This window comes from Onychostruthus taczanowskii, unplaced genomic scaffold, assembly GCF_017590055.1.
Source record: "Onychostruthus taczanowskii isolate IOZ18803 unplaced genomic scaffold, ASM1759005v1 scaffold61, whole genome shotgun sequence".
Lineage (NCBI taxonomy): Eukaryota > Metazoa > Chordata > Aves > Passeriformes > Passeridae > Onychostruthus > Onychostruthus taczanowskii.
Window position 1 is genome coordinate 4,813,259 of NW_024503790.1, and position 26,475 is coordinate 4,839,733.

General features: G+C 42.4%; 1 protein-coding gene across 1 annotated transcript in view; it reads left to right on the forward strand.

Moving 5' to 3' along the window:
- Positions 1-447: 447 nt before the first annotated feature.
- The window catches only part of CFAP74 (cilia and flagella associated protein 74), a 35,922-nt gene continuing 9,894 nt past the window's right edge, over positions 448-26,475 (forward strand). Inside the window, exons 1-25 of the mRNA XM_041419843.1 lie at positions 448-509; positions 654-814; positions 1,187-1,277; positions 1,702-1,848; positions 2,034-2,132; positions 3,564-3,668; positions 4,762-4,935; positions 5,544-5,651; positions 6,949-7,051; positions 7,787-7,944; positions 8,450-8,657; positions 9,043-9,225; positions 9,887-10,057; positions 10,530-10,648; positions 13,396-13,462; positions 13,862-13,951; positions 14,074-14,247; positions 14,989-15,136; positions 16,033-16,145; positions 16,656-16,778; positions 17,762-17,883; positions 21,167-21,295; positions 24,184-24,271; positions 24,614-24,787; positions 25,958-26,091. Coding sequence (XP_041275777.1) covers positions 448-509; positions 654-814; positions 1,187-1,277; positions 1,702-1,848; positions 2,034-2,132; positions 3,564-3,668; positions 4,762-4,935; positions 5,544-5,651; positions 6,949-7,051; positions 7,787-7,944; positions 8,450-8,657; positions 9,043-9,225; positions 9,887-10,057; positions 10,530-10,648; positions 13,396-13,462; positions 13,862-13,951; positions 14,074-14,247; positions 14,989-15,136; positions 16,033-16,145; positions 16,656-16,778; positions 17,762-17,883; positions 21,167-21,295; positions 24,184-24,271; positions 24,614-24,787; positions 25,958-26,091 — 3,251 coding nt within the window. The remainder of the gene's footprint in view (positions 510-653; positions 815-1,186; positions 1,278-1,701; positions 1,849-2,033; positions 2,133-3,563; positions 3,669-4,761; positions 4,936-5,543; positions 5,652-6,948; positions 7,052-7,786; positions 7,945-8,449; positions 8,658-9,042; positions 9,226-9,886; positions 10,058-10,529; positions 10,649-13,395; positions 13,463-13,861; positions 13,952-14,073; positions 14,248-14,988; positions 15,137-16,032; positions 16,146-16,655; positions 16,779-17,761; positions 17,884-21,166; positions 21,296-24,183; positions 24,272-24,613; positions 24,788-25,957; positions 26,092-26,475) is intronic.

The following is a 26,475-nucleotide window of genomic DNA, read 5'->3' on the forward strand; positions in this document are numbered from 1 at the left end:
GATGACATGCAGAAGTCACTGAATTCTAATAAATTGTAACAACATTAGAGAACAGTTTGCTTTGCATTGGAGAACTCCACAAGACTCAAGAACAAATAGTGTTTGTTGGAGTTGTGCCCAAATTATTTGGGGTAAAGTCATGGTATGAGTAGATAAAATACATTCAGAAGGTTTGTTTTATTACTGAGCTGATTGTTATGTAAAAAAAAAAAAATAAAAGGGTAGAGTCCTTGCTTTTCACTAAGTGATTTATTATAGTTGATACTCAAAATGTGTAACTAGCACAGAGGTATGTGGTTGCATCCAGTTATTTCACGTGCATTATGTACTGAATGCTGTGAATTCACCTCCAGAGATAATCACCACTATTGCAAGTTGCTGGATATTTGATGTGGAAAACATGTTCTTCTTTCTATTCAGCCTGGTCATTTGGAAAGAACTGCCAGCATGGAAGATCGTGAGATCAGTTTTAGTGAGGGAGAACAGCAAAAGGCTCCTCTAGTGTTTCTAAAGGAGGGAGAAGAAAGACAAGAAGAGGGAGAAGAAGAAAAAGAGGAACAAGAGGAAAGAGAAGAGGAGGAAGAAGAAAAAAGAGAAGAAGAAGAAGAAAGACAAGAAGAAGGAGAAGAAAGACAGAAAGAAGAAGAAGAAAGACAGGAAGAAGAAGAAGAAAGACAGGAAGAAGGAGAAGAAGAGGAGGAAAAAGAAAGAGAAGAAGAGAAAGAAGAACAAGAACAGGAAGAGAAAAGGCAAGAAGAGGAAGAAAAAGAAGATGCAGCTGGTCAGCTCTCTGACATAGAAGAACACAGGGAAGGTGAAAAAGAATTGTTTTGATAACTCGACATTAATGTAAACTTAATGTAAGATAAACATGTTAGATCATTGGCCAGAACCTGACAATACATTATCCTCCCTTGTCCCCTCCCTGTTCTTGTCTGGGATTTTCCCACATAAATGGGATTCTTGGTGACACTTCCACATGAAGGCAGAGAACATTCTCCTGTTCATTTGCAGGTGTATCATAGTCCTGTGTGTTTTGGCGTATGAATTTTTTAATGTACACTGCAGTAATGCTATAAAATGTCATGTCTGATTCTCCACACTGTGACTTGACAGCAAATATAGAAAGCTTTGCATTTGAAAATTCAAAGTCTCTTTATTAAGCTGTTGTTTCAATATCTGCTAGAATATGACCTGGAAGAAGATCTGGATGGTGGTGGCCAGATGGAAAACAAGGACACTTTTGAAGATGCTGGAGACCAGTCTGATTCTAGCACGTAAATACCTTCCAGTTCAAACAGAATTTCCTCAGTGGTGCTGAGTGACCAGCTGTGTATGACATGGCCTAAACTAGTTTAAAATGTTCCTGTTAAAATTGTAAATTATTGTTCAGGAACACTGAAATTGCAAAGCTGAGGTGGGATCAAGAGGAGCCCCAGGCATTTTAAAACAAAGACACATGATTAGTGCTTTAAATGAGGGTATAAATGTTCAACATTAGATATCCAATACTGAAAATCCTGGCTTAAGTCCATGCATGCAAACTTCCTCTGCTGTTTGTGTTCATGTTTTTGCTTATTTACAATGGTCTTATTTGTAAAAGTTCTGTTAGAATAAAACAGAAAGCAGGGATGTAAGGATGTCAGGCAAACTTCACATAACTACAGTTTCACATTGTTGCTTGTGTGTTCCAATTCAAAGGCAAAGCTCAGAACACTCCTTGGGCAACATTGGTGCCATTCAGCCTCTGAAGTCTGCAGACAGAATTCACATATCAAACTCACAGAGAAGCCTCCAATTGCTCGATGACATGGTCAGGGAAAAGGAACTGACAGTCCAGAAAACAAGGTCAGTGTTGAAGCAACCATAATCCATCAGCTCAAATCCCCAGCAAATACTGAGACACTGTATCCATCATAAATACTAGAGTTTATAGAACTATGTATCTGACAGGAATCCTGGCTGTGAATCTTGCCCTCTAAAAGAAGAGAAAAGAAGCTACAAAACAGAAATGATGTGTTTGTTTCTTGCAGTGACACGCTGAGTGCCTGTCGGCTGCGGAGCAAGATGCTGGCAAAGCAGCTGGATCATGTAGACATGGAAATAGAGAGAGAGGAGGAGGCTGGCAATGTGTAGGTAGAGAGTATTTCTGGATACCAAGAATTACAGGCATCCACTATGTTCATCTGTGTGTAATTAATGAGATAAGAGCAGGAAGAGGTGGAAACTTGGGAATGGGTAGGAAAGAGGCATATATTTTAAAATGTAACAACAGGTACTAAATCAGCCTAGCCCACTGCTGTCAATTGTGTCAATCTTCTATTCAGTCTGATGAATCAAAGTGCTGTGGCACTCCTGGAGGTCATGGCTTTGCTTCTGGTGATTACTCAGTCAGGATTTCTACCTATGTGTGTATATATTTTTATACATACACACATACATGCACCATTCCTTTCTTGTGTTGTTCTAGCATGCAGGAATGCCTTTCAGGAGTAGCTCTGCATACAGGAGCTGCTCTGAAACACTTGTGCTATCAAGTGGGAGGCAATTTACTGTACTCTTCACATTTGGTTTAAATAGAAAGCAGTGGGTGGCTTGTGTACCAGGAGCCAGAGGCTTGTGAACAAACTTCGCAGCTGCATTTCTAACCTGTGCTCATCTCCAGGTTAGAGCAGCGATGAATGAGAGAAGGGAAGGCAGGTTAGCTGCCAGAATGGGAGAGCTGCTTAAACAAAACTGATGAGCTGATGCAAATGAGCCTCCTGAGGTGGTGCAAGTGGGATTTCAGAGACAGTAACAAATCCCAGCAAAGGCAGAAAAGCAGTGTAGTGTTTATCCTTATGATGGGTCACATGGAGAGGTCTAGATATGGAAAAAATAGCAATTCTCCCAATCTCTTACATTTAGCAAGTGACTAGTGGAGTGAGAAGGCTTGATAGATTTCTGGCTTATGAAGTTCAAAGTCTTTGTGGTTTAGCAATAATGCAAATCCTGGCTGCCAGTAGCACTCCCAATGCCAATAAAGAAATATTGAATTTAGAGGAGTAGCTGCAGGTAGAAGATCCAATTTTCATTTAGAGGATGGGAGTTTATGTTGGGTATAGTCAGGCCACTGTCTGTGAATCCTGTAGCACACTGTCTGCTAGTTTTCCTGGGGAGAGAAGGAAAATAACTGTGTGGGAATGCTGCAGTTGTAAGCTAATGGAATGTATGGAATATTGTAGTACCATTTTAAAAGCAAAATCAGTCTTGGTTCTCTAGGTTCACCTACGCTTATCTTCATGAATAATACTACTTTTATCAGTTTGAGAAGTGAATAGTTGCATTAAGCTACTGGTCAGTGCTTTTGAAATTCTTATCTGTTCCTTTCAACTGGTGTGTAAGAGTTTAAAGAAAACTCTGCCTCAAGAATGGACACTTAGAAGGTTAAACAAGAGGCTGCATAAATTGCTGGGATTCTGATGAATAAATCTGAGCCTTAGAGCTGTGCTTGATTCTTGCTGCTCTTGCAAGGGGGGCTATGTTCACATTTCTTCCTGATGGGTTCTCTCTAACGTTGCCAGTGCAGCCGTGTCCCGCCTGCAGGCCATGAGCAGCCGCTTGTGCACTGAACTGGAGAGAGAGAAGGAGCTGGAGCTGAGACTTGCTCTGACACTGAAACAAAACTTGTAAGTGAGGGAGTGAAGAAAGTGTGAAGGGAATCAATCTTTGTTACCTTCTTCATATGCTGTTGGATGGATTCAAAAGTTAGTCAATAGAGAAATTGCTTGTAAATACTGAGCTACATCAACCTAGATCAACTTTTATCCTGCTTGGCTAAGCACCTGTTGGGTGATGTGGTTCAGTCCCCAGGTTAGCTTTGCTTATGTAAATAAAGTTTTGATTTTATTATGAGAGGTGCATAAATTGTGACCTGAACAGGTCTCATTTGAAATGTAAAATAAGATGGACTAAAGTAAATCTGTCTGTGCATGAGCATAAATACTTGTAATTTATGCCTCTTAGTGTTTTTATAGAGCATAAAGGAAAGGATGGAAAATGAGCATGATGGAAACATTGTAGCAGTACTGTGTATTTCCATGCCAAGCTAATGTTGCTGTTTGTAATTGATTGTTCACACATAATAAATTACTTCTTTATATCAGACAGACTAAAACTGTCTTTTGCAGGAGGAAACAGGTGAGTGTGTTTATATTTTGGTACCACAGGTACATCAAAGGAGGAGCACAGGCACGAGCTTCTAGCTGTGATTAGCCAAGTGGTTAACCAGGATACAGTGTGTTCTGCTGCAGTGTTGTGTAATAGCTTTAAAATGCTTGACTTGTTTATTGTGTGATTAGCAATACATAGAACAGATTAATGTACTCAGCTCTATCATATCTGGTTCCTTCAGCAAAGCACAGAAAAATAAAAGCTGTGGCCTGTCCCTGAAGTTATTTATTGTTGAAGGAAAAGCTATTTTTAGAATTTTTCTTGGTTTTCATATTTTCTTCTAGGTAAATGGGAGAAAAACAAACATGAGGTTTATTTTTTTACCTTTTTTGGACCAATATTTTTGATGTCTTTGAAAGGGATGTAGTATTAGATATGAGCCTTAGTCTGTGTCAACAAAAGGGTTTGATTCAAAATATGTTTTTAAATAATAAAAGAAAACATGGTTACATGTTTCCTTTCCCCATAGAGCCTTCCCTACTCAATTTATCACCTTAAAGTGAAAGAATATCACTATTCCAGTGAAAACAATTCACACTTTTTTTAAAGGCTTGAGCTGTGGCAGATAAAAAGTGAACAGGGAAAATGCGACATCCTCCGTGAACAACTTCAAAAAGATGAGGAGGAGCTACAGATGCAATACCAGGAGGAGAGAGAAGTGAGGATTTGGAAGGAAAAAATAACAGCCCTGCAAGCAGAAGGAACACGTCGGACTCGAGAGAAGTAAGAGCCTCAAAGTCAGAGCCTGCTGCCTTTCTTGTTTTATTTTCAGCCAGTTCTCTGCTGCAGGTGCTGAGATTAGCTAGTTCAGATACTGGTGCTACTGTGTGTCTTAGCTGGGTGTGCTTCAGGAATATTTGATGAGGAAATGGAATTAAAATAAGAATTGGCCACAGCCTTACAGTTATGCAAGTAAAGACTTTTGATATATGGGAAGAAACTTAATGAAAATGAAAAAACCTGCAAATGCAGGGGGTTTTATCATAGGAAATGAGGTTTATTGTGTCAGACTAACTGCATGTGTCTGCAGTCCTGTTGTGCTCCAGGACCTTCTGGGCTTATGGTGAAGTCCATTGAGATATCCTAGATCAGAAGCAGACACCAAAAAGCACAAAAATGCTCTCCAAAAGCAGAGCAAAAGTGTGTCAGTCTGTGGCTTTTGTGAAGTTTATCACTTTGTCTATAATGTGGGGAGTATGGAGAGTGAACAAATGTCCTAATTTCAGCACATATTAATAAACTCCCCAACCCCACCCTGAGGTCTCCTTGTGTTGGAATCAAATTTTCCTTAGTCCTGCTGTAACTGTTGGTTTGTCTGGGTTTTGCACAAGAGAGAAGGAGGCCCAGAGAGAACGTGAAGAAAGAAATAAAAAACTCCTTGAGGATGCCAAAAGGAACCATGAGAAAGCAGTCTGCTTCCTGAGGCAAACCATGGCAAGGTGGGGCTTCACTCCTTTCCTGTTATGCATTCTCTGCTGGGCAAGACTTCATCCTCCAGTCTCTGAAAAATAATGATTTTTCTGTAAGTTGTGTCTTCTGTTTCACCTGGAAGTCTCATGCCAGGTACAGTGTGGTGAGGCATTGAGATCTTACAGAGCAAAAAGGATGTGGAAAGAAGAAAACCTGAAAAATAATGATTTTTCTGTAATTTGTGTCTCCTATTTCACATGCCAGGTATAGTGTGGTGAGGCATTGAGATCTTACAGAGCAAAAAGGATGTGGAAAGAAGAAAATCCACCCAGTGTCCTAGCATGGCCTCCACATTCCCTGGAGTCTCTGTCATGAGGGCTCTGAGCACTTGGAGGCATTGATAATGATTTGAAGCATTTTATATATCTGTGTGTCTGTCATTAACTGTGGTAGTATAACTAAAATCCAGGTTTGAAACCTGCCCTGTGCCATTCTATGTTCCCTCAGAAATGTGGTGAAAAAGCATCAATGGATTGATGGGCAATTTCTTTGTGCTGCTGCTCTGGTTGATTTTAAATTACATATTCTTTCATAGGTTGATGTTTATGTTGTTACTCTGGTGTTGAATTATTTTGCTGCTGAAGAAATAGAACATTCATTACTTATTTTTGCATATATGTAAATATATCCTAATACATAAATATTGGGACTTAATTGTAAAATGATTGAAATAATTGTACTGTTTCTGTGTTGTTTTATTTTTATTATATGGCATGTACAAACTGATCATAATTAAGAAAAAGAAAATCAAATAGATTTTTTTTCTTACAGGTATATCAAACATATCAATCTTTTTTTTTTTTCCTGGTTTCCCATTATATTAGCTGAAATATTCCCAGGTTTGATTCCTGCCCACACATTTCCAACTTATAGAGTTTTCAAGGTTTATTTTTAGTGTGGGTACATGTGCTTGGCTTGTAAAAGTTTGCTACATAAGGTTTAGATACTGCTTATATGAGCAACACCTGAATTCTTTATTTTAGCAGCCAGTCATATGTCATAACATGAAACACATTCTTCATATCCAAAATTTTTAAAAAATTAAAGTTGTTGAGCAAAATATTTGAAAACCTGTTGGCACTCCGAGCTTGAGCAGCGCCGTGTTTGGAGGAGTCTGCAGCTGCTCCCCTGTGCCCACAGCCAGTGCCCACCAACCAGGGGTGTACAGCACAAATGCCTGCTGGCAATTACTCCTTTTCAGCTCAGACATTCTATTACCAAGAGCTTTCCAGGATGAGAGCCTAAAAATTTTAACTTTGCTTACAGAATTCATGAAAAAAATGCAAAGGAAGAAGCGAAAGCTCAGGAGCATATGGAGAGAAGGATACAAGCTGTGCTTTCCCTGAAAACCAGCATCACTTCCAACAGGGTACTGCTGCTGGGCTGGGATGGGAATGAAGTCACTGGCTTGGGAGGCTGCTGGGTTCTAATGCAAGTCAGCTCAGTTTTCCTTGCAGAGCTGGGTTGTGATTTTTGATCACATCACTGACCAAACCCCTTGAAACTGGGAAGAATTTAACCATTGCAGGGATCTGTGTGGGCAGGTTTTGACACTTCTGCTGATGCAGTTTATTCTGTCAACAGTCTAGTTGTTCTGGGAGGGGAACTCTCTGGGAAATAATGCATACTAAAAAAAGTTCTCTGGAAGTTCAGCCAGAAGGATTTCCAGTTATTTAGATCCCAATGCAGAAATATTCCACATGGAGAAAACATATGGAAGAAAAACAGTTATTTGAGAATTTAAATAGTATAAATTAGGAATTTCTGAGCTATGCTGCTTTGCTTTTCTATTTATGTTCTGTAGAATGTGAGGGAATGATCTTAATTTAATCCTGATTTGTTTAGAACTGTTATCTTTTCATATTCCTTCACTGAGCAGCATTCCAGGGGCAGGCTGGAAGGGTGGAGGAGTAGCCTGGACCTAGTGAGAGCTTTCTGCATCTCAGCACCCCATGGCTACAGAAAATATTACAGACAACACCTTCTGCTTCAGAGACATCCACCATAAATGGATACTTGGATTAGGGGACCAGCATTAGATTCTCTGTTTTATATCCTTTATTATGTGAATCAAATATGTAACTGGTTTGTGTGACTTTCATAGGAAAGGCTCCAAACTCTCCAGATTTTGAACAAAGCAAAAGCCTTGGAGGCAAAGAAGGAAGAGATGAAAATGAAGGAGGCCATCCTAGCAGAAGGAGGCAATGTTATCAGGGAAATTTTTCTCCATAAACGCCAGGAAGAACACGACAAAAAGGAAGAGTGAGTATCATATCCATATCAAACTCTGCCTGCTCCCTGGAGCCCAGTCAGATCCTGAAGGCAGAACATCTCTGATGGTGCCTGGAGGGACTGAACTCCCTCTCCCACTCTGTGTGTGAAATTGCACAGTTTGTTCTTGGTGCCCTGAACTCTTGCCTTAGGGGTGCTCAGAGCACCAGAGCTCCGTGGGCGTTCTGTGATTGACTCCTCCAGGAGGGGAGTTCAGTGACCCTAAACTGGAAACCTGAAGTAACTGTCCTTCTTCCTCCCATGAACACTGTGAAAGTCTGTATCAGCCTTCTAAAACACTGTAACTGAGTATATTTAGTCTGCAAAAATGTATAAACAGCCTCTGAATCACTTGGTGTCTTGGCACAAATTACCACTGAGCCCAACTTAAAGACTTGCTATTGAGCTAAAAGGCTCCAAGGGAACTGGGTTGTAGTTAATATTATTGTTAAACAACCATGGTTCGGTTGATATTTCTTACAACTTTGGATTACAGAGCTTTTAAAGAGCTGCAGAAGTCAAGAAAAATGGAGATTGTGTCTCGAATTTTGCAAGAAAGAGCTGCTATTCACAAGCAGAGAAAAAGTCAGTCCCCTACTAAGGCAATTAAGGCTCGTGGTAAACTTGAGGGTCCTTTACTGCAGAGTGGGAAAGCCTGGCAAAGTGAGGAGCCCTGGAAATGTGCAGATGGAAAAATATCACAGGTAATCAAAGGCCCAGGAATCAACTCTCTTTAGATTGTCTTGTTTTGTTTTGTTAAATGTGCAGGTCATTGAATTCTGTTTAAAAATAGCACGGGCTACAACCAAACAGACACTAAAGAAGAAGTGGAGAGTAATTTCCCCATCAGATCTCTTAATATCTGTTAGTTTCCTTTTTCTTTAAAGAAATATAGTGACTTAAACATAAAAGTTTGTCTGTATTCAGTGTTTTAAGAGGGGATTGGCCTAAGTTGGCATCTTTGGCCTCTGATCCAAAGACCTGTAATTTCTGTGTTAAAAGATCTCCTCAGAAATTGATAACTGTTGAAGTAACTGTTCTCTAGCAATTTTTGGCTGTATCTTCAAAACTTGTGTTCTTTCACCCAAGCCATGGTGCTCTCCATCAGTTTGTTCCTTGGCTGGGAAGAGAGCTGCTCCCCGAGGAGTGAGTTCTAGGAACAGATCCCAGGATGTGCTCTCAGGAAGTGCTGATGAGGACAGAGAGAGGGACAAGATCCTCCTGGTACCACAGTTCCCAGGACTTTGGAGTCTGAAATATGACTTACACAAGGTAAACGTTGTGATGTCTCTTGTTAGAAACAGAAAAGAACCTTGCTTGAAACCAATAATTGTGTATTTTGCAGTAAAAATGCAGACATTGTGTTATTACATAGATGCAGAAATTCAGATGTGAGAATATCATCAGTCATTGCTGTTTGACACTGTTCTGGAGGAGTTTGTTCTCTCAAAGAGAAAACAGTGCTTTAGGTTTAGTTCAGAAATCTGTGAAGACATAAATCACATTATGTTTACTTCTTTGAGTTTAAAAAAACTTCAAAATCCATCAAAAAGAAATCATGTCAGTACATATTCCTAGACTTGCATGGAGAAGCACTGGACCATGACTGAAACATTCCAGTGAAGTCAGCTGATTATTTTTCTCAATGTTTAATAAGTTGAGAAGGAAAAAAAAAAACCCTTAAAGTGCAGAAAAGCTAATTCTGCCATGAAAAACATGATTTTGTAGTGTTGGGTGATGATAAACTGCGGAACAGACAGCTGAGAATCCATTAAATTCTTCATGTTGAGATTGGGATGCTGAGTTTGACTGGAGAGAGCCAGACAAAGGCTGGCCAGGTGCTGGAAGATTCCTTTTGCAGATTTTTCTACTGGAGCTGCAGATCCTGTGTTCACACACAGATCTGGTGGCTTTTCTGCATGTTCCTTTTTAGGTGCCCAAAGCAGGAGATCCAGCACAGTTGGCTATCAGGGCAATGAGGAAGCAAATAGCTGAGAAAAAAATGGAGAAACTCCAAACTGGAATTCTTCACGAGGAAACTGTTTCTGCTCAGGAACATAAGAGCTGTGCTTTCCACAGCAAACCCAGCTGCATTCATTTCAAGGTCAGTGGCCATTCTGCATGGAATTGTAGAGAGGTATCTGCTGGAGGTATATCCCAATGTCTTGATGGAAAATCTGTTGCAGCTTTTAAGAGGTCTGTAGTGAAATTTGAGACAGCTCTTGCCTTTTTCTCTAACAACCTCTTAGTTAAGTGATGGATTAAATAAACTAGTTAGTTTTACTATTTTAACTATAAATTACTTCTTTGCTTAGGGGAGTCTAAATACTGTCAGAAAGGTGAGCAGATGATCAAACCTCCTGTTGGACTGTGTTGTGTGTTTTTTGAAGGGCAGCATGACTGGTACTTGTATATTGTTTGTAAATATATTATTACTGTAAAATAACATCCTTAAAGAAGTGGTGACTCCCATGCAGGTAAATTTCAGTTGCTTAATAAAACTGTTAATAACTCACTTGGACCATGAATGTGACATCATTTCTCTGACACTCACCTGGTATGTTTGGCATTCCAAGGATTTTGATGTTGGTCAAATCTACAAAAAGAAGATTGTTTTGACAAATGCATCCTACAGTGTTAATTACTGCAGGCTGGTGGGAATCAGTGAATGGCTCAAGGACTTCATCAGTGTTCAGTAAGTAAATTAACTGCAGACATGTTTTACCTTTGTGCCAGAAGTGCTGGAACCCAGTTCTGCAGCAATTGAAATTTCTGCTTGTTGTGGGTTAACCCTGCAGGCAGAGAAACTCCACAAAGCAGCTCCTCACTCCCTCCAGTGGGATGGGGGGGGAAAAAGTCAAACTTGTGGCTTGAGATAAGCACAGTTTAATTCAACAGAAAAGGAAGGGAAAAAATGATGAAATAAAGAAAATCAATCTCAGAGAAAAAAGCACTTAAATTGCAATCCTGTGGTCTTTCCCATCAATCTATTCCTGTCATCCTGCTGCCAGGTTATCTAATGAAGCACTATGTCTAGTTGGGAGATTGCAAATTAATCTCAGTTTAACCATGTTGATAATTTTATCTCACTGCTTATAAATAAACAAAAGGAGGTATCCACAAAGTGTTTCTGTGTAAGAATTCAGACACCAGCTCTCTCTGGAGGTGCACTGAGTCTTTAAACAAAAAGCAAGTTGTGAAAAGTAGTATTTCTCTTAAAAAAATGAAGTTATGAAAAGAATTTATTTACCTGGAGTTCTGTGAAACAAAGAAACAAAAAATTATTGTAGTCCAGCCTAAAAGTGAAAAAATGCTAAAGTTCCTGTGTGTAAGTGGAGTTTATGGACAAATAGGAGACATGGAGGTGAAGTCCTTTGGCTTGAGGAGAAGTTCAGGTTTCAACCCTTCTGCTGACCTGGAGAAGCCACCCTTGGGACAGTTTAATGACACCCCAGTGAATAAACAAGTTGTTTCACCACTGTGAGTGATTTCACACTCCAGAGCTCCTTTCCCTGCTCACTGCCCTCTGTCCTTGTGGGGATAAACTACACCTGGAATTTCTGCATCACCTGATAAGGACAGGATGCTGAAGGTGAAGCCATTCCTTGCCCACTTTGTCCCCACAAGAGTCCCCAGGAATGTAAACAGAGAGTTCTTGACTGAACAACATCCCTGGAGAGCTGGAAAGTCTGGATCCAGCTGCTGTGGTGGACTGGGAGAGGTGTGGAGCACTTCATTCCCAGCCTGGTGGAGGTGAATAATTGAGCAGGACACAGCAGAGCCCTTCAGCTCCTAAACCTGCTCTGCTGCTTAACTCCATGTGTAGCTCCTGGCTGGTTCAAAATCACATGTGTGGATTTAATTTTGACCCAATTACACGTGTTTAATTTCTGTGACAAAGGCTGAAGCTACTAATCCGACAAAATGAGGGTTTCCTGCTCTCAAGGATTGATTTTTTCCTCTCATTTAGTATGTTGGACAATTGCATGTGGTAAATCAGCACTTCTGGTTTTTGACCAAAAATTAAACAATGCCTTTTAAAAGGCCTAAGTCTTTCCTTGCTGTAATTGCCTTTCAAAGAACTCTCCAAATATCAAGAGTTGTGAATGATTTTTCAATGTCTGATAAATTAATTAAATTTTTTAATTAAATTGGTTACCCATACATTTGCCAGCAGGATAGCTAACAGAAATAATCTAAGATTTTATTCTCCATTTTCATGTTATTAATAATTTGATCAGCAGAGCACAGACCTGTGAACACTGATCCTACACTCTATAAAGCTTATCTCAGGTAGAACCAGACATAAATTGTTTGTTACAAAATAGTTTTGCCAAGTATTTTGAAAATACCCAGCACATCTACACTGACATGGTGTCACAGGTATTTACAGACATAACACTGAGAGCTGTTATCAGTGACAGGCACTGGATTTGCTGATAAAAAGCTTTATTCCAGTGGTTCAAATGAGCAGTATTACACCCCATGGAGCCTCTCCTTAGCAGAGTGGTTCTGTGTGGGTTTCTGTGTCTGGCAGTTTGTGCTCTAAATCAGAACCAAGGTAACATTTGAAATAAAGAACCATTCCTTAAAGTCCTCCTCAGGAGAAACTGCTAGGGATCTTTTTGGAAGGTCAGGATGCAGCTATTTATTCCCTGTCCATATTTTAAGCTCTTGAATTCTGAACTGTTTTTTTCCCTTTCTGAAAAAGTTTCATTTTGCTTTGGTTTGAGTTTAATTTTGTTTTGATAAAGCTGTGAAGGGCGAGTGTGTTCCATGTCTCACTTGGCTTAGGGGCTCCCATGGCTGACAACACTTCCTTATCTCCTCTGGCTCCTCTGCCAGGCAGAGCAGGGCTCCAGGAGTGCCTCAATAATTTCATTTACAGTGCAGCTGTGAAATGTCTTGTCTTCTGATGGGCATTTTCCCTGCCTCACACAGACCATGAAATGAGAGGCAGATTCTATTCAAGATAATTTTGATACAGCTGGCAACAAGCAGCACATTCTCTAATCATCTGCAGCTCCCTCCTTGGGTTTTTCCTCTTCATTTTGTGTTTGGACAGGGAGATGTCACAGAGCAGCATTAAAATGGATAATGGCAGAACTTGCTTCCTAATTGTCTGACTGGGCAGTTCCACCTCTTCTTGCTGGTTTTCAGCCTCAGCTTCACCTCCTTGGCTGCAATCCCTGTCTTGCCTTTTAAAAGGACTTTGAGTCTTTCTGAATAAAACCTTAATAAAGAATCAGCCTTTGTTGTTTCCCAGTTGCAGCAGGGTTCTGGAGCCTTTTATTAATCTGTCACTCATTCTGACTTTTCTAATAATTAGTCCAAGTGGGGGGGGGGGGGGGGAATAAAGCAACCTGCCATTGTTACCAGAGCAGGAGCTGGGTGTTCCCTCCACAGCTTTAATTTGGAGTTTTATGTTAATTATCTCCATAGTTTTGACCCACCTGGCAAAATGTCTTCTGGGATGTCCTGTGAATTCCTGGTAACATTTAAGCCAATGGTAAGTGCACAGTGAGGAGAATCCTAGTATAGGCCATTAGTCTGATTAAAACCATCATTAATTGAATTTCTTAACTGTTAACAAGAAAAAACCTACATTTTTAGAAGAGCTACTGTTGCACATGGACAGCTGTGTGCATGTTCAAGCTCTGATAAATTGTCATAAGGCAAATTCTGAGGGCATGTTTAAAAAATGCCTCCAAATGAGAGCAAGTTTCCAAATATTTATAATCTTGCCCAGCTAAAGTTAACCAAGCTGTCACAAAGACTGTTTTAAAGTGGAAACATAGAATCAGTAAGGATACATTTTAATATGGTACTCAAAGAATGAGTGAAAATATTTTTCATCAGGCTAAATCTTCTGCAATTACTTAGGGTTTTATTCTGTTTTGTTTTCTAGATAAATAAAGGACTAGAAGGAGAAGTCATGTTTATGGCCCAGACAGGTTCTTTTTCTGTTCCACTGAAATGCACAGTCAAGACCTGCATGGTAAGGGACTTCTTTTAAGCATGTGGATAATATAATTATTATTATTATAAAAAGCTGATGCTCATTTAATTGACATTAGTGCTATGTAGGCCAGTGGTAATTAATGGTTTATCTTCTCACAGCTGGCTCTGGATAAGAAGCTCATTGACTTTGGCAGCCTTGTGGTGGGAGAGACAATTTCACAGACCATCAGCCTGACAAACAGTGGGGCTCTGGGAGCCAGATTCAAAGTTCAGACGTCAGCAGGTGCCACAAGCACCCTCAGAGCAACAGTAAAATCTGCTCCTGCAATCGTGGTGGGTTCCAAAGCACTTCCCTGAAGGAACAGAACTGTTCTACTTTGGGGAGTGTGGTGGAGTTGTGCACAAAGCAGCTCAGGTCAGAAAGAGCTTGGGAAGATCATCTGGTCCAACCTTTAGTACATTTGGGTTGGTATAAATATAATCTGTTAGACCCAAATATTGGAATGTAAAAGCAATTATCTTGTGAGGCGTGGGGAAACCAGCAGTGCTGATTTTTTAAAGTATTTTAGTAATTTATGTCATGATTCCTATTTTCTCCACATTCATGACAATTAGGAGAAAATACTTCAGTTAAAAGAGGAGATTCTGACAGAGTCATTAAAAATCTCAACTCTTGGAAGGCAGAAACATGTGAACTGCTGCAAAACTAGCAATCAAGTGAGGGGTGTGATAAAGAGAGGGCTGGTTTCACCAGACTTAGTTTTGACATAAAACTGCCTGGGTTTCCACTAGAAAAATGTTGGTTTTGTTAATTGTAAAGTAACTGGCACTACACTTCACTGCTCCTGTTACATTATTTACCTGTTTGGGGCAGCCAGCAAAAAATTCAATCTGCTCATCGATAAAGGTCTTGTAGAATGTGCAGTTCTCACAAAGTGCAACACATTTCTCCATTTATAACATGGAAGAAAACACAAGTCTGATTTGCATAAAACTTTTGCTGGGTAGAACTGGAGCTGGTGCAGAGCAGAGGAGCAGCCGTGGGAGAAAATCCCTCTCTGTGTTTCCTAATAGGTCACTGATCATCCCAGTGCCTGTGACCCTGAAGAGGAAGGCAGGACAGCCTCTGTGGCAGCTGGGGATCCAAAGAAGAGCTGTGCTGAGCCCAGGGGGGAGATGACCCTCTGTGCAGCCCAGGAGCCCAAGAGCAGCAGAGCCACAGGTGAGGTGACGCTTTGGAGCACAGCCCTGCACTTCCCCAGGCCAAGATTTATCCAGCTGTAGTCTCCTGTAAAGAGCTGAGCAATTCAGTTTGCAAAGCTACTCAGTAAATTAAGTAACTCATCACTCCAGGAGTAATGTTATATTTCTTTGTATGCTGCCTCACAGAAAATGACTAAAAATAATGTCTTGACACCATTATATCAAAAGCAGCAGAGAACCTCTCTGCTCATTAGTGATCAACAATTCAGGCTCAGAAGAACACAGAACCCAACCAGCTTCAGAAATTGCAAAATTGTTAACATCATCCTTGTCTCAGCAACTGAATCCCCACTTCTCAGAATAGCAATCCACATGACAGGTTTATTTTTATAGTCTGTAATTCTAGGAACAAGGAAGCAGAAAGATGAACCTCCTCAGACATTTTCCATCTCATTCCTAATGTTTACTATGTGCTTAATAAAATCCAGTCTTGTAGAAGAAAAACTTTCTTAATTTTTTCTTATCTATGTTCTTTAACATTTCTTCCCAATACTGATCATTCCAATTTCAGGAAGCTGAAAGTTCCATGGAAAGGTTGTGGGTGGTTTTTGCAGGTCCTTCTGGCTGCATTCCTTTATCCCACTGAAACTGCTCTTGGAGGCCATCCCCACTTCCAGCTGAGTCTGTATTTTTGAACCATTCATGTTGTTACTCAGTGGAAGGCTCAGGTAGAATTCCAAACTAGACTAAAGCTGGATGGCCAAACAAATATTTCCTTCCAAACATTCCAATTTTCCCATCATGGCTATACATGCCTGGATTTGCAATATTGACTCAAATAAATGTACTTGTTGGATATTGGTTTTGATGGACACATCCAGCATTTTGTTGTTTTGTGTTTTTTTCTTTCCCCAGAACAACTTGATCAAGGAGAATTAAATACCAGATCAGATCTGGACACAGAAAATAAGGATAATTTAGTGGAACTTTCTCCTGGAGAAATACCAATTGAAATTATGCTTGGAAAGGTAATGAATGTCCTGAGATCTAGACAAGATTTCACTAGGCTGAGCCTACATCAAATAAATTGCTCTGGTGAGAAATGCTCAAGTACATGGTCATTCCATGCCCACTGGACATCACTGTACCACAGTTAATTCTTAAAATGAAATCACAGCACACTTTCCCCCTTTCTTTTGATCTATAGAGACAAAAGGTTTAACCTTTTGTTTTAAAAAAGGTTAAAACCTTTCAGCATAGAACTCTTTGTGGCAATTCACATTTGCCACAATTAATTCTTTTTTTCTGCTATGTGATTTTGTGGTTAAACAAAGTCTGGTGACAACACATAAGGAGGGGCAGAAAGAATGTCTGGGAAATGTCAGATTTGAGCCATATTATTGTTCTAATTCTGGTTTTTCCTGTGCACAGTGAGTTCAGTTTAGTTACAAACCAGGTGTGTTGGAGTGTGTGTACAGTGAGTATGTACAGCCTCTTTATTTCAGTGCAATTTCTAGAGTTTCACTGTTGTTGCTCAGGTGACTGAGGGTGAGATTGGACCCTTCAGCTCAGTGAAAATCCCAGTCCTGTTTGTCCCAGCTGTCCCTGGGGACGTGAGGGCAGAGTTTGTGATCGTGTTTGACAACCCAGACTGCAAACCAGTGAGTGACCTGCTTCAAAGCTTGTTAAAGTCTTCTCATTTGTGCTCTTCCCAGGAATTATGTATTAGGTGGTTTTATGGAGGTAGCTTTGTAAGTCATAGCCCTTATTTCTGATCCAGGATGTTTATTAAACCTTCTAATTCTCTTAATTTTTATGCAAATAATCCTGAAATTCCGATTTTATCAGACATACTAATGGAAAACACCTCATGTCCTGGAAATAAATGTGGTAGTATTCTCCCTTATTCCCAACCCACCTAGTTTATTTTCTTTCTGATCTATCAGAATTGGAATTATTTATCAGGCAGTAGTGAAGCTGATGTGTGAAAGCTGGAAGAGATGACAACTTTAGTTACCACTTCAGCATATTGTGATTCTAAATTTTATTGGAAGCCAAATTCTGCTTGGAACAGTTCACAGAAGCTTGCCAAAAAATAAAGACAAACTTCCCAGCAGCTCAGCAGCCAGTCTTGGCTGTCCCTCGGGCTGCAGAAGGAGCTGCAGACTCCTGCTGAGGCTCCCGTGGGCACCTTCTCCTCCAGGATCAGCTTTGCAGGGCTGAGTTCTGTGGGCCCTGGTGCCAGGCCCGGGCTCTGCAGGGAGCACAGCCCTCTGCTGCCTTTCCTGCATTTCTGTGCTGCCTGGATGAGCTGCAGCCCCCGGGGAGCCTGGACTGGGGCCCATTCCCTTCAGCTAAAGGCACTTTAAATGCTTCTTTTCAATATCATGGGCAGATGCTCTTCTTTCATGTTCCCTGTCAAGGAATCCAACCCAAAGTATAATTGTGTTTTTCTTCTGGGGCACTGTAACATCTTGGGTTTACTTTGCAAATGATTTTCCTAGGTCTGCCTCATTAAAGAACCTGTTGCACTACAAATAATAAAATATTTTACTCAGCTGAATTTACAGCAGAAATCCTTGCTGTAAGTCAGTAAGGATCTGAGACTGACAGAACTAATCCCCTGCCATTGCTGCCCTGCCAGCTGAGCTTCAGTGCCATTGGAGTTTCTGAGGATGTGCCCATCTGGGTGCCCCAGCCCAGCGTGGACCTCAGGATCTGCCTGTACGAGCGGCTGTACCAGGACAGCGTCGAGGTGCACAGCAGGTGAGCTGCCCTGAGCTGCCCTGGGTGCCCCTGACAAGGCAGGTGAGCTGCCCTGGGTGCCCCTGGCACTGCAGCTGAGCTGCCCTGGATGCCCCTGCCCCTGGCACTGCAGCTGGGCTGCCCTGGGTGCCCCTGGCACTGCAGCTGAGCTTCCCTGGGTGCCCCTGACAATGCAGGTGAGCTGCCCTGAGTGCCCCTGGTAGGTGAGCTGCCCTGGGTGCACCTGGCACTGCAGCTGAGCTGTCCTGGGTGCCCCTGGCACTGCAGCTGAGCTGCCCTGGGTGCCCCTGGCCTTGGCACTGCAGCTGAGCTGCCCTGGATGCCCCTGCCCCTGGCACTGCAGCTGGGCTGCCCTGGGTGCCCCTGGCACTGCAGCTGAGCTGCCCTGGGTGCCCCTGGCCCTGGCACTGCAGCTGAGCTGCCCTGGGTGCCCCTGGCACTGCAGGTGAGCTGCCCTGGGTGCCCCTGGCACTGCAGCTGAGCTGCCCTGGGTGCCCCTGGCCTTGGCACTGCAGCTGAGCTGCCCTGGATGCCCCTGCCCCTGGCACTGCCGCTGACCTGCCCTGGGTGCCCCTGGCACTGCAGGTGAGCTGCCCTGGGGTGCCCCTGGTAGGTGAGCTGCCCTGGTGCACCTGGCCCTGGCACTGCAGCTGAGCTGCCCTGGGTGCCCCTGGCCCTGGCACTGCAGCTGAGCTGCCCTGGGTGCCCCTGGCACTGCAGGTGAGCTGCCCTGGGTGCCCCTGGCACTGCAGCTGAGCTGTCCTGGGTGCCCCTGGCACTGCAGCTGAGCTGCCCTGGGTGCCCCTGGCCCTGGCACTGCAGGGGCACATCCTGAAAGCCCTCTGAGCTCTGGAAAATTTGGGCATTGTGCTAAGCCAGACTCCCAACACCAGCCCTTGCTATGAGGTAGCCACACACCTCCCCACCCCTGCCAGATTCCCAGTGCTGTTCCTGTTCTTTGGGAGAGCTGTGAAGCCCCTAGGGAACAGCAAATCCACAGTTTCCTCACGTGGAATTTGCACACTAAACGTTTAGAGAGATAAGTGTATTTAAAATTAAGTGTACATTGGGTTGATTCAGCCAGGGAATTTTATGTAAAAATATTTTGTTGTTTCTCAGCTATTTTGCATTCAATTAAAGTCCTGGGAGGACTTAGGATCTGCAAGCCAGTTTCACAAGAGTCTTTCCAGACCTGGAGTTAGATGCTGGATAAATCATGTCAGTCCTTTTGCATTCACTCTAATATGGGGAAGGTGCAGCTTTTCCTGACCCATGGAGGCATTAAGGTCTCCACTGGAAGGACAGATCCCTCTGACTACACAGAATGAACAGACAATGATTGACAGGGGAAAAATATCTGGGTGTTTCAGAGTCCAAGTCAGTCACATCTGAGGACTGGTTCTATTTGCACTGTGTTGTAAAGGGAATATTCCAGCTCCTTGGCTTCTGGAGATTTCCTGCTATTAAAAGTAGTTATGGGAACATTTAATTGTCTTCAGGTGCTGGGTGTCTTCCCTCCACCTAATGCAGTCACTATGGAATTCTTATTTTAACAATTTGCATTTCTTAGAGTCTATTTCAATAGGATTGGGGTGGGCTTGTGGGAGGGTGGGGGAGAGATTGGTTCTATGGAAGGCATCCATTCTAAACCTCTTACCAGAATTACAGACTGCAGAGATTCTTCACAGTTGGAAAGAAATGAGTAAAGCTGTTATCTCAGAAATTCAGCTTACAGATATGACAAGCACAAGTTGTTATGTAAGTGATTTTACTTGGTCTAGATAACCCAGGGATAAAACTTACAAGTATAGAAGCAGAATAACTCTCCTAATGAAACTTAAAAGTTCAAGGGGATCTCAAAGATAGAAGCTGTCAAATTGCTTAGGGCAAAACTTCTTAACTGGGGGGAAAATCCTGCTGATCCTTTGCCAAGTTTCACTAAATTAAGAGCGCTTAATATGTAGTAGCCTGTCCTTAGCACCTTGGTAGGTCAAGGCACCCAGTTTCCATAATTAGGAAAAATTTCCTGTTATACAGTCAGGTGGGCTGAAATTCAGTGTATTTCATGTGCAGGAATACCATGTGTCAACTTTTTATCCTGCAAAAGTGGATTGATTTCTCCTTCTGTTGTGGCCCGAGCAGATTCTCCCTCCAGGAACTCCTGACACTTCCCTTGATGTTACAGGAGGATTCCTCCTGCAACCTGCCTGTATCCACTGGCTGTGACTTGTAGGCTGTAGCACAAGGGGAAAATAAAGTTTCCAAGTGAGTCAGATACCTCTGGAACTGGAATGTCCCAGCAAGCTCTGGTGAATAGTAAAATATTGCTAACATTGGTTTCGTTCTGGGTTTTAGTTGTTTGGGTTTTTGTCTGGTCAAGAAGACCCTGGTAATCAGGCAGCAAAAATAAGCAGCATAAAGGATGAAAGTGTCTCATCAGAATTGTGTTCAATATAAATAATTTTAAAAAGTAATTTCTTCGGCAGGTTATAATCTGCACTGATTTAATGAAGTAGTATATAATTCTCTTAGATTGTCAACAGTCAGAAATCATTGCAGGCTCCCAGCCCCACTTGCTGTAGCTGTTGATTTAGAGGAGACCATCTGGCCTGACAGCTTGGAAACCAGTCCAGGGGAAGGAGAATGACAAGCTGAAATATTTGTAAATTGCTCGGCAATTTTGCACTTAGGCATAAAATTCCAAAGCAGGGGATGATCCATGGCTGTTGCTGTGCTGTGATAGGGCCAGAATTCATAGACAGGCAGAGGATTCCTGGCTTCCAATGTGCCATTCCCAGGGCAAATTGATCCCAAGGCTTAGCAGAGGAGCTGGCAGCACCAGCTCAGCCACGCTGTGACTTCCAGGTCTGCAGGAGGACAGGTTACATCTGTTCAAAGAAATCACCAAGGTTCAGTCATCCTATTGATCCTGATAGAGCCAGTGTATGTTAGGAGCAAATAATCAGCTGGTATTTCACAATAGCTTGGCTTTGACTGCCCCTGACCTGACTGAGCTGTGCTGAGCTCTGACAGTTCTCTTTGGATCAGTTTGTGCACTGTTTGCTACAGCTGGGTTTGTTGCAGAACTTCCAAGCCTTGTTTTCTGTACTTAAAAGAGAACACAACTGTGTGAGTTTGCCGTGGCAGTTTTCCATGCCCATCATTTTCAAAGGAAGCTTGGGATTGTTCTGATTACAATGCAGGGGTGGGGGCAGGAGGGCTCAGCCTCCAGAGTCGCTGAAGTGGCCTCAAAGCCACCCAAACGCGTCTGATGTGTTTGCAGAGCAACCACCACGCTGCGTTTGAAGTTTGAGGTGTGCAGAGAATTGAGCAAGCACATGGAGCTGCTTCCAAAAACAGGCTACATCCAGGCCCAGTCGTCCTTCAGTGCACAGCTCAAGTTCCTGCCCAGGTAACCAACATTAACCCAAGTCTAATCTGTCAGGATTTCAGCTGGTGTCAGTGGAAAAGCTGAGCAGGTTGTTGTTCCCTCCTGCTGTCCAGGCTGGACCTCACAGTGCTGCTGCAGTGCAGGTCTGGTCTCCCCCCTGTCCCCCTGGGAGCTGCCAGATGCTCCAGGAGGAAATGAGCTTGGCTGCCAGGGCTGTGAGGCAATGTCCCCCCTGTGGTGACAGCAGCGCTGTGACACTCCGAGCTCCCGTTCTGTGCGAAGCTATTCCTGTCCGGGAGGGAGGTTTTTGAGGCAGGTGGCTGCTTCATGGATCACTGATTGAATAATTTCTGGACAAGAACTCCTGTGCTTGCTAATTAAGGTGAGAGTGCTTGGGCTTCCTGTCCATTTCTCTCCTCCCCAGGTACGTTTTTCTCCAAATGATGAAGGTATTGAATGAATTTCACATGGTGTTTTATATAACATCTGATGCTAAAAGCTTTATCCCAACAAGTTTTGCTTCTCCATTTTACAAAACATACACAAATACAAACATAGCTCAGGATAGGAAACAATTTCAGTTTCTAAAAATTTAAATACCAGAGCTCACATCAGCCACTGTTCATTTTATTTACCTCATCATTGCCATCCTAAAGAATTTAGCAGGATATTTCTTCTCAAAAAATAATTAATGACATATGGAATTCAGTGTCTATGGCTTTGACTGCTGCTACAAACCTGCTGCTTCTTTGATGTGGGTTCTTAGTCCTGTGAACGTGTTTGGATTCTCACAGATGTGCTCAGCACCTCTGGATTCCATCCTGACTGCAAAATTTTCACCAGGGTTGTATTCAGAGAACTCAGAGTATTTACAGTTCTTGCAGCATCTCAAATCCCATCAGATTCCAACAACAGTAACATGGTGACATATTCCAGTTCCTGAACTTGAGCTGCTGCGAGAAACCGTTACCCTCTCCCAGGGGATGGAGGCAGAGCTTGCATTTAGAACCTTAATCTTCCTTTAAAAATGGAGAAGCTTCAGAAAGGAGATTTGCTGAGATTAAGGCATTTCTGACACACGAAATAAGTATCTGGCTGTTTGAGGGTACAGCTCATTTTAAAGACCTGATGCAGGGGGAGTGCTGGGAGCTGAGGGGAAGCACTGAGCCAGTGACACATTTCCGTGAGGGCTCGCAGTGAGCTGGCACCAGGAGCTCTATTAATAGAGCAGCTGTGTTACAAGTGACACCAGAGGGAAAAGAAGCCCCCACTCAGCAGTGCTGAGGGAGCAGGGAGCTGCCTGAAGGCTTGGGAACTTCTCCTGAGTGTTCTGTGCACACAGACATTCTTGGGCAGGTGCTCCCAAACCCAGCTTCTGGGAGCTTGAAGCCAACATTTCCTGCTTAGTTGAAGGCAAGTTCTCTACTCTGCTGCCTTTCAGAATTCCCAAACACCACATCCTGTAGTTCCCTGCATTTGGAACTAGTCCTGCAGGTACTGGCAGCCTAAATCTGATTTGTCTTTTGTGTTTCTCTTTAATTGTGCCGTTTTCATAGAACTTTCTGAAGGATTCCAGGACCTTTTCCCCAAGGTACAGCAGCTAATTTAGAGTCCATCCCTGTGTCCATGCAGTTATAAGTATTTTCTTCCCCCTCTGGATTATTATGAAATTAATTTCTTCTGCTATTCAGATGTCCTGTGACAAAGTGAAAGCTGATGCTCTACTCCTCCCTTGCTCAGTTCTATTTGTAAAGAACTTCCCAACATCTTTGAACATCAACCTCACTGCAAAATAACAGCAAGATTTTGGATCACCATGGTGACTGAGTGGGTGTTATTTTTATTCTTTAACAATACATTAAAGAGTTGCATGCAATTCCATGAGTAGTAGTAGAACATGAGCACTGTGGAGACCCAAGAAGAGGAAGCAACTCACTCTGGTGCTCTGAGATATAAATAGAGCAGCAGAGCTAAAAATGCTCCAGGTTTGTATTGTCTTGGCTTGAAGCTCTGGAATGGAGCTCGTGACAGCAAGATGCTTCACCTACAGAAAACCTGCATGTTCCTTATAAATTCTAAGGCTGGTTGGTAATCAGGCACTGCTGGGCTCCAGGTTTGTTCATTTTATATCTCTGATTTGGGATACAAAGTGGTTCTGCCTCAGGCTGATCATCAGCCTCAGTGGCCAGAGGGAGCCACTGCCTTGGCTGGGTTGGTGGCGTGCTGGGGCTGCAGCAGAGATGCACAGGGTTTATATTCTGATTAGAGAATAAGCTTTTAATTTTTCAGAATTTTAAATGACTGGCTGGCATTTAAAAAAAAAGGATAAATGGATGCTGACCTCTGTGACCGCCCTTAAAATCCTGTGTGTGTCCAAAATCCTGTCTTTAAAAACCAAAAAAATCCAATATAGCTGTACAAGGTCAATCATTCTGACATCTCTGCCTTGCAGCCCATGCCCTCCTGCTCAGAGCATTGCCAGGGGGTGCCAGGCTGAAGGAAATCTGGGACAAATCCAGAATATTCTTGACCTGACTGCATCTTCTTTCCCTTGGTCAGGAGGTGGGACTTCACAGGTCACTCTTTTTTGATTGGCATTTTCTTCCACCATTCTTTTTTCCATTTTCTCTAATATTTGAATTTATCTTGCAAGCAGAATTTTAATGAGAATTCCCTTCAGTGAAGAACTGGACTTGATACTTAACCAGGTGAATCCTCCAATTTGAGGGCAATTAAATGAAGACTAAAAGCTGTGAATAATAAAACTTTCAGACCTTAAGTAACAGGATTCACTTTGTTTTTCTTTCTGTTCATAAATAATCCATCAAAAGTTCATTATTCCCCTTAGTGAGAAAATAGTCAGAATGTTTTAAATGGCACTGACTGGATTTGTACTTTTGGGTTTTCAGGCTGTCCCTTCCTGAAGATGCAGGGAGCTATTTCAATGCAGAGACAGGAATCCTGGAGGCCCCAGTGACAATCCTGATCATGGACAAGGTCAGGGATTTTTATGATGCTGATAATCAGACTGACAATTTATGTAAATTATTTTAGTGAATTTTCACTTAATGATACCTAATTCTAGATTAGTTCTTTACTAATTGAGGCTCTGTGATAATAGTAAAAGATGCTTGAAGTGTTGATACAGATTTGATAATTTTTTCTTGTCTCATATTTGCAATACAGGAGAAATCCTTTCTCAGTGATGATCTCATGATACTGTCAAGGAACAGAGTAACTTTTTCTTGCACTTTTCCTTTTGGATGACATTTCATTTAAATCCTGTCCTTACAGCCCACAGATGGAGGTTTTTATCCTGTTCTCTTGCATTTGTTTCAGGCTAAAAAAGTTAATTTTACTGTCCATGCCATTGTTACTACTTCTGATTTGGAAATCAGCCCAGCAGAGATCAGCTTTGGATACTGCACGATCTATGAAGCTGTGCAGGCAAATGTCACCCTAACAAACAAATCCATCTTGCCACAGGAGTTTGGATTTGTGGGACTGCCAGAGGTATGGACTTATCCCACACACACCCCCTCTGCTGTCAAAATAGATTTCAGTGTCATGGGAACGTGTTCAGTGTGAGTGTAAATAAATCATGACTGGTTCTTGCAGCCCCGTGGGAATCCTGCTCCTGTGGAGTTCTGTCCTGGAGTGTGTGAATCTCCCTGGGTGACACGTCTGCATTTGCCACGCAGTGCAACCCCCTGGGAGGAGATTTTCCTGTTCCTCACCTTTTTCTGTCAGAATTCCTGGGTTTTTACACCAAGAGATCTCCCAAGAGAACACTTGGGACACTTTTACCCCTAAATAAAACAGGCTTGGGGCTGTGGCTGAGGAATGTGCCCACTTTGCACCAAATGCCCAAAGGCTTCCCTTTAAAGTGCTCCTTGGGAACCATCCCAAGCCACGCCTGGGCACTTTCTGAGTGATTGGAAGATGTGGAAGCACAAATTTAATCACAGGAGCTGCTGGGTTCATGTGGGCTGGAGGAACCTGGCAGTTAATTGGGCATTGTCCTGTTCTCTGCTGGCTTAGGGATTAAAATCAAGGAGTAGCTAAAAGAAATTGTTAACTTGAGCTTCATGAAAGCTTTACTTCCCAGCATGTGTTTCCTGAAGAGCTTGAAGTGTGCTGGGGAGACTTTCTAGAACCATCTTCAGCTCAAGCACAAACCACTGCACAGCTGTGGGTGTGGAACTGCTCCTGACCCTGCCTCAGACAGGAATCAGCTCTCAAAGGCATGGGCCAACTGCTGAGATTTTTATCATATTTCATTCAGTATTCTATGAAGAGTGAATAAGCATTAGAGCAAGGTGAATTCCACAGATGGGAAGAAGCTGGGGAAGGGATTCTCCTGAAATCTGACTTAATGGATTTAATTCCTTTTGAGTTACTTTGAAATGAGAAATCTGCCCCTCAGACTCTGGACACTGACTCAGACAAAAACTTCTCCCTGGAAGGTTTCTCTTTTCCTGACAGTTCCACATTTAATAACAATTTTTTTTTTTTTTAAATCTCGCCAGTAATGTCTTGTTTTAATTTATTAGTAAACTGATAATTTAACTAATTTCTTATTCTGCCATTTTGAAGTTTGTTGAAGTTCAACCCAACGATGGATTTGGAACTATTCTTCCCCTGGAAAGCCTGACACTAATTTCTTATCCTGCCATTTTGAAGTTTGTTGAAGTTCAACCCAACGATGGATTTGGAACTATTCTTCCCCTGGAAAGCCTGACACTGGACATAATCTTTAAAGCCACCAAGGCAAAAGAGTACAGCTTTGAGCTCACCTGCAGGACAGAGATCAACAGGTGTGTTAATGGATGGAGAGCAGGGAAGCTAAAATCTGAATGTCACTGGGCTCCCCCTGTTAACCCAGCTCAGAAACTGAATCCCTGCCTGCCTTGGCGAGGTGAGGCTGGGACAAGCACCTGAGGCAGGTGGGAATTCTCCACTTGCAAGAGTTGCTCAGTGCCTCTTGGTTTCATCTTTGGTTTTCACATCTGTCTTCACTGAGATGACTTTTCCCAGCCCTTCTCAAGTTCATCCTTGTCCCACACCAAAGCTCCAGACCCTCATCCTGCTCTGCTGCTTTTTCAGCACAACTACTGAAGGAATTCTTTTTTGTAAAAATGCTCTATGCTTTAAGCCATTGCTACTGCAGTAATGATGGCATAAACTTTGATTTGACTGGA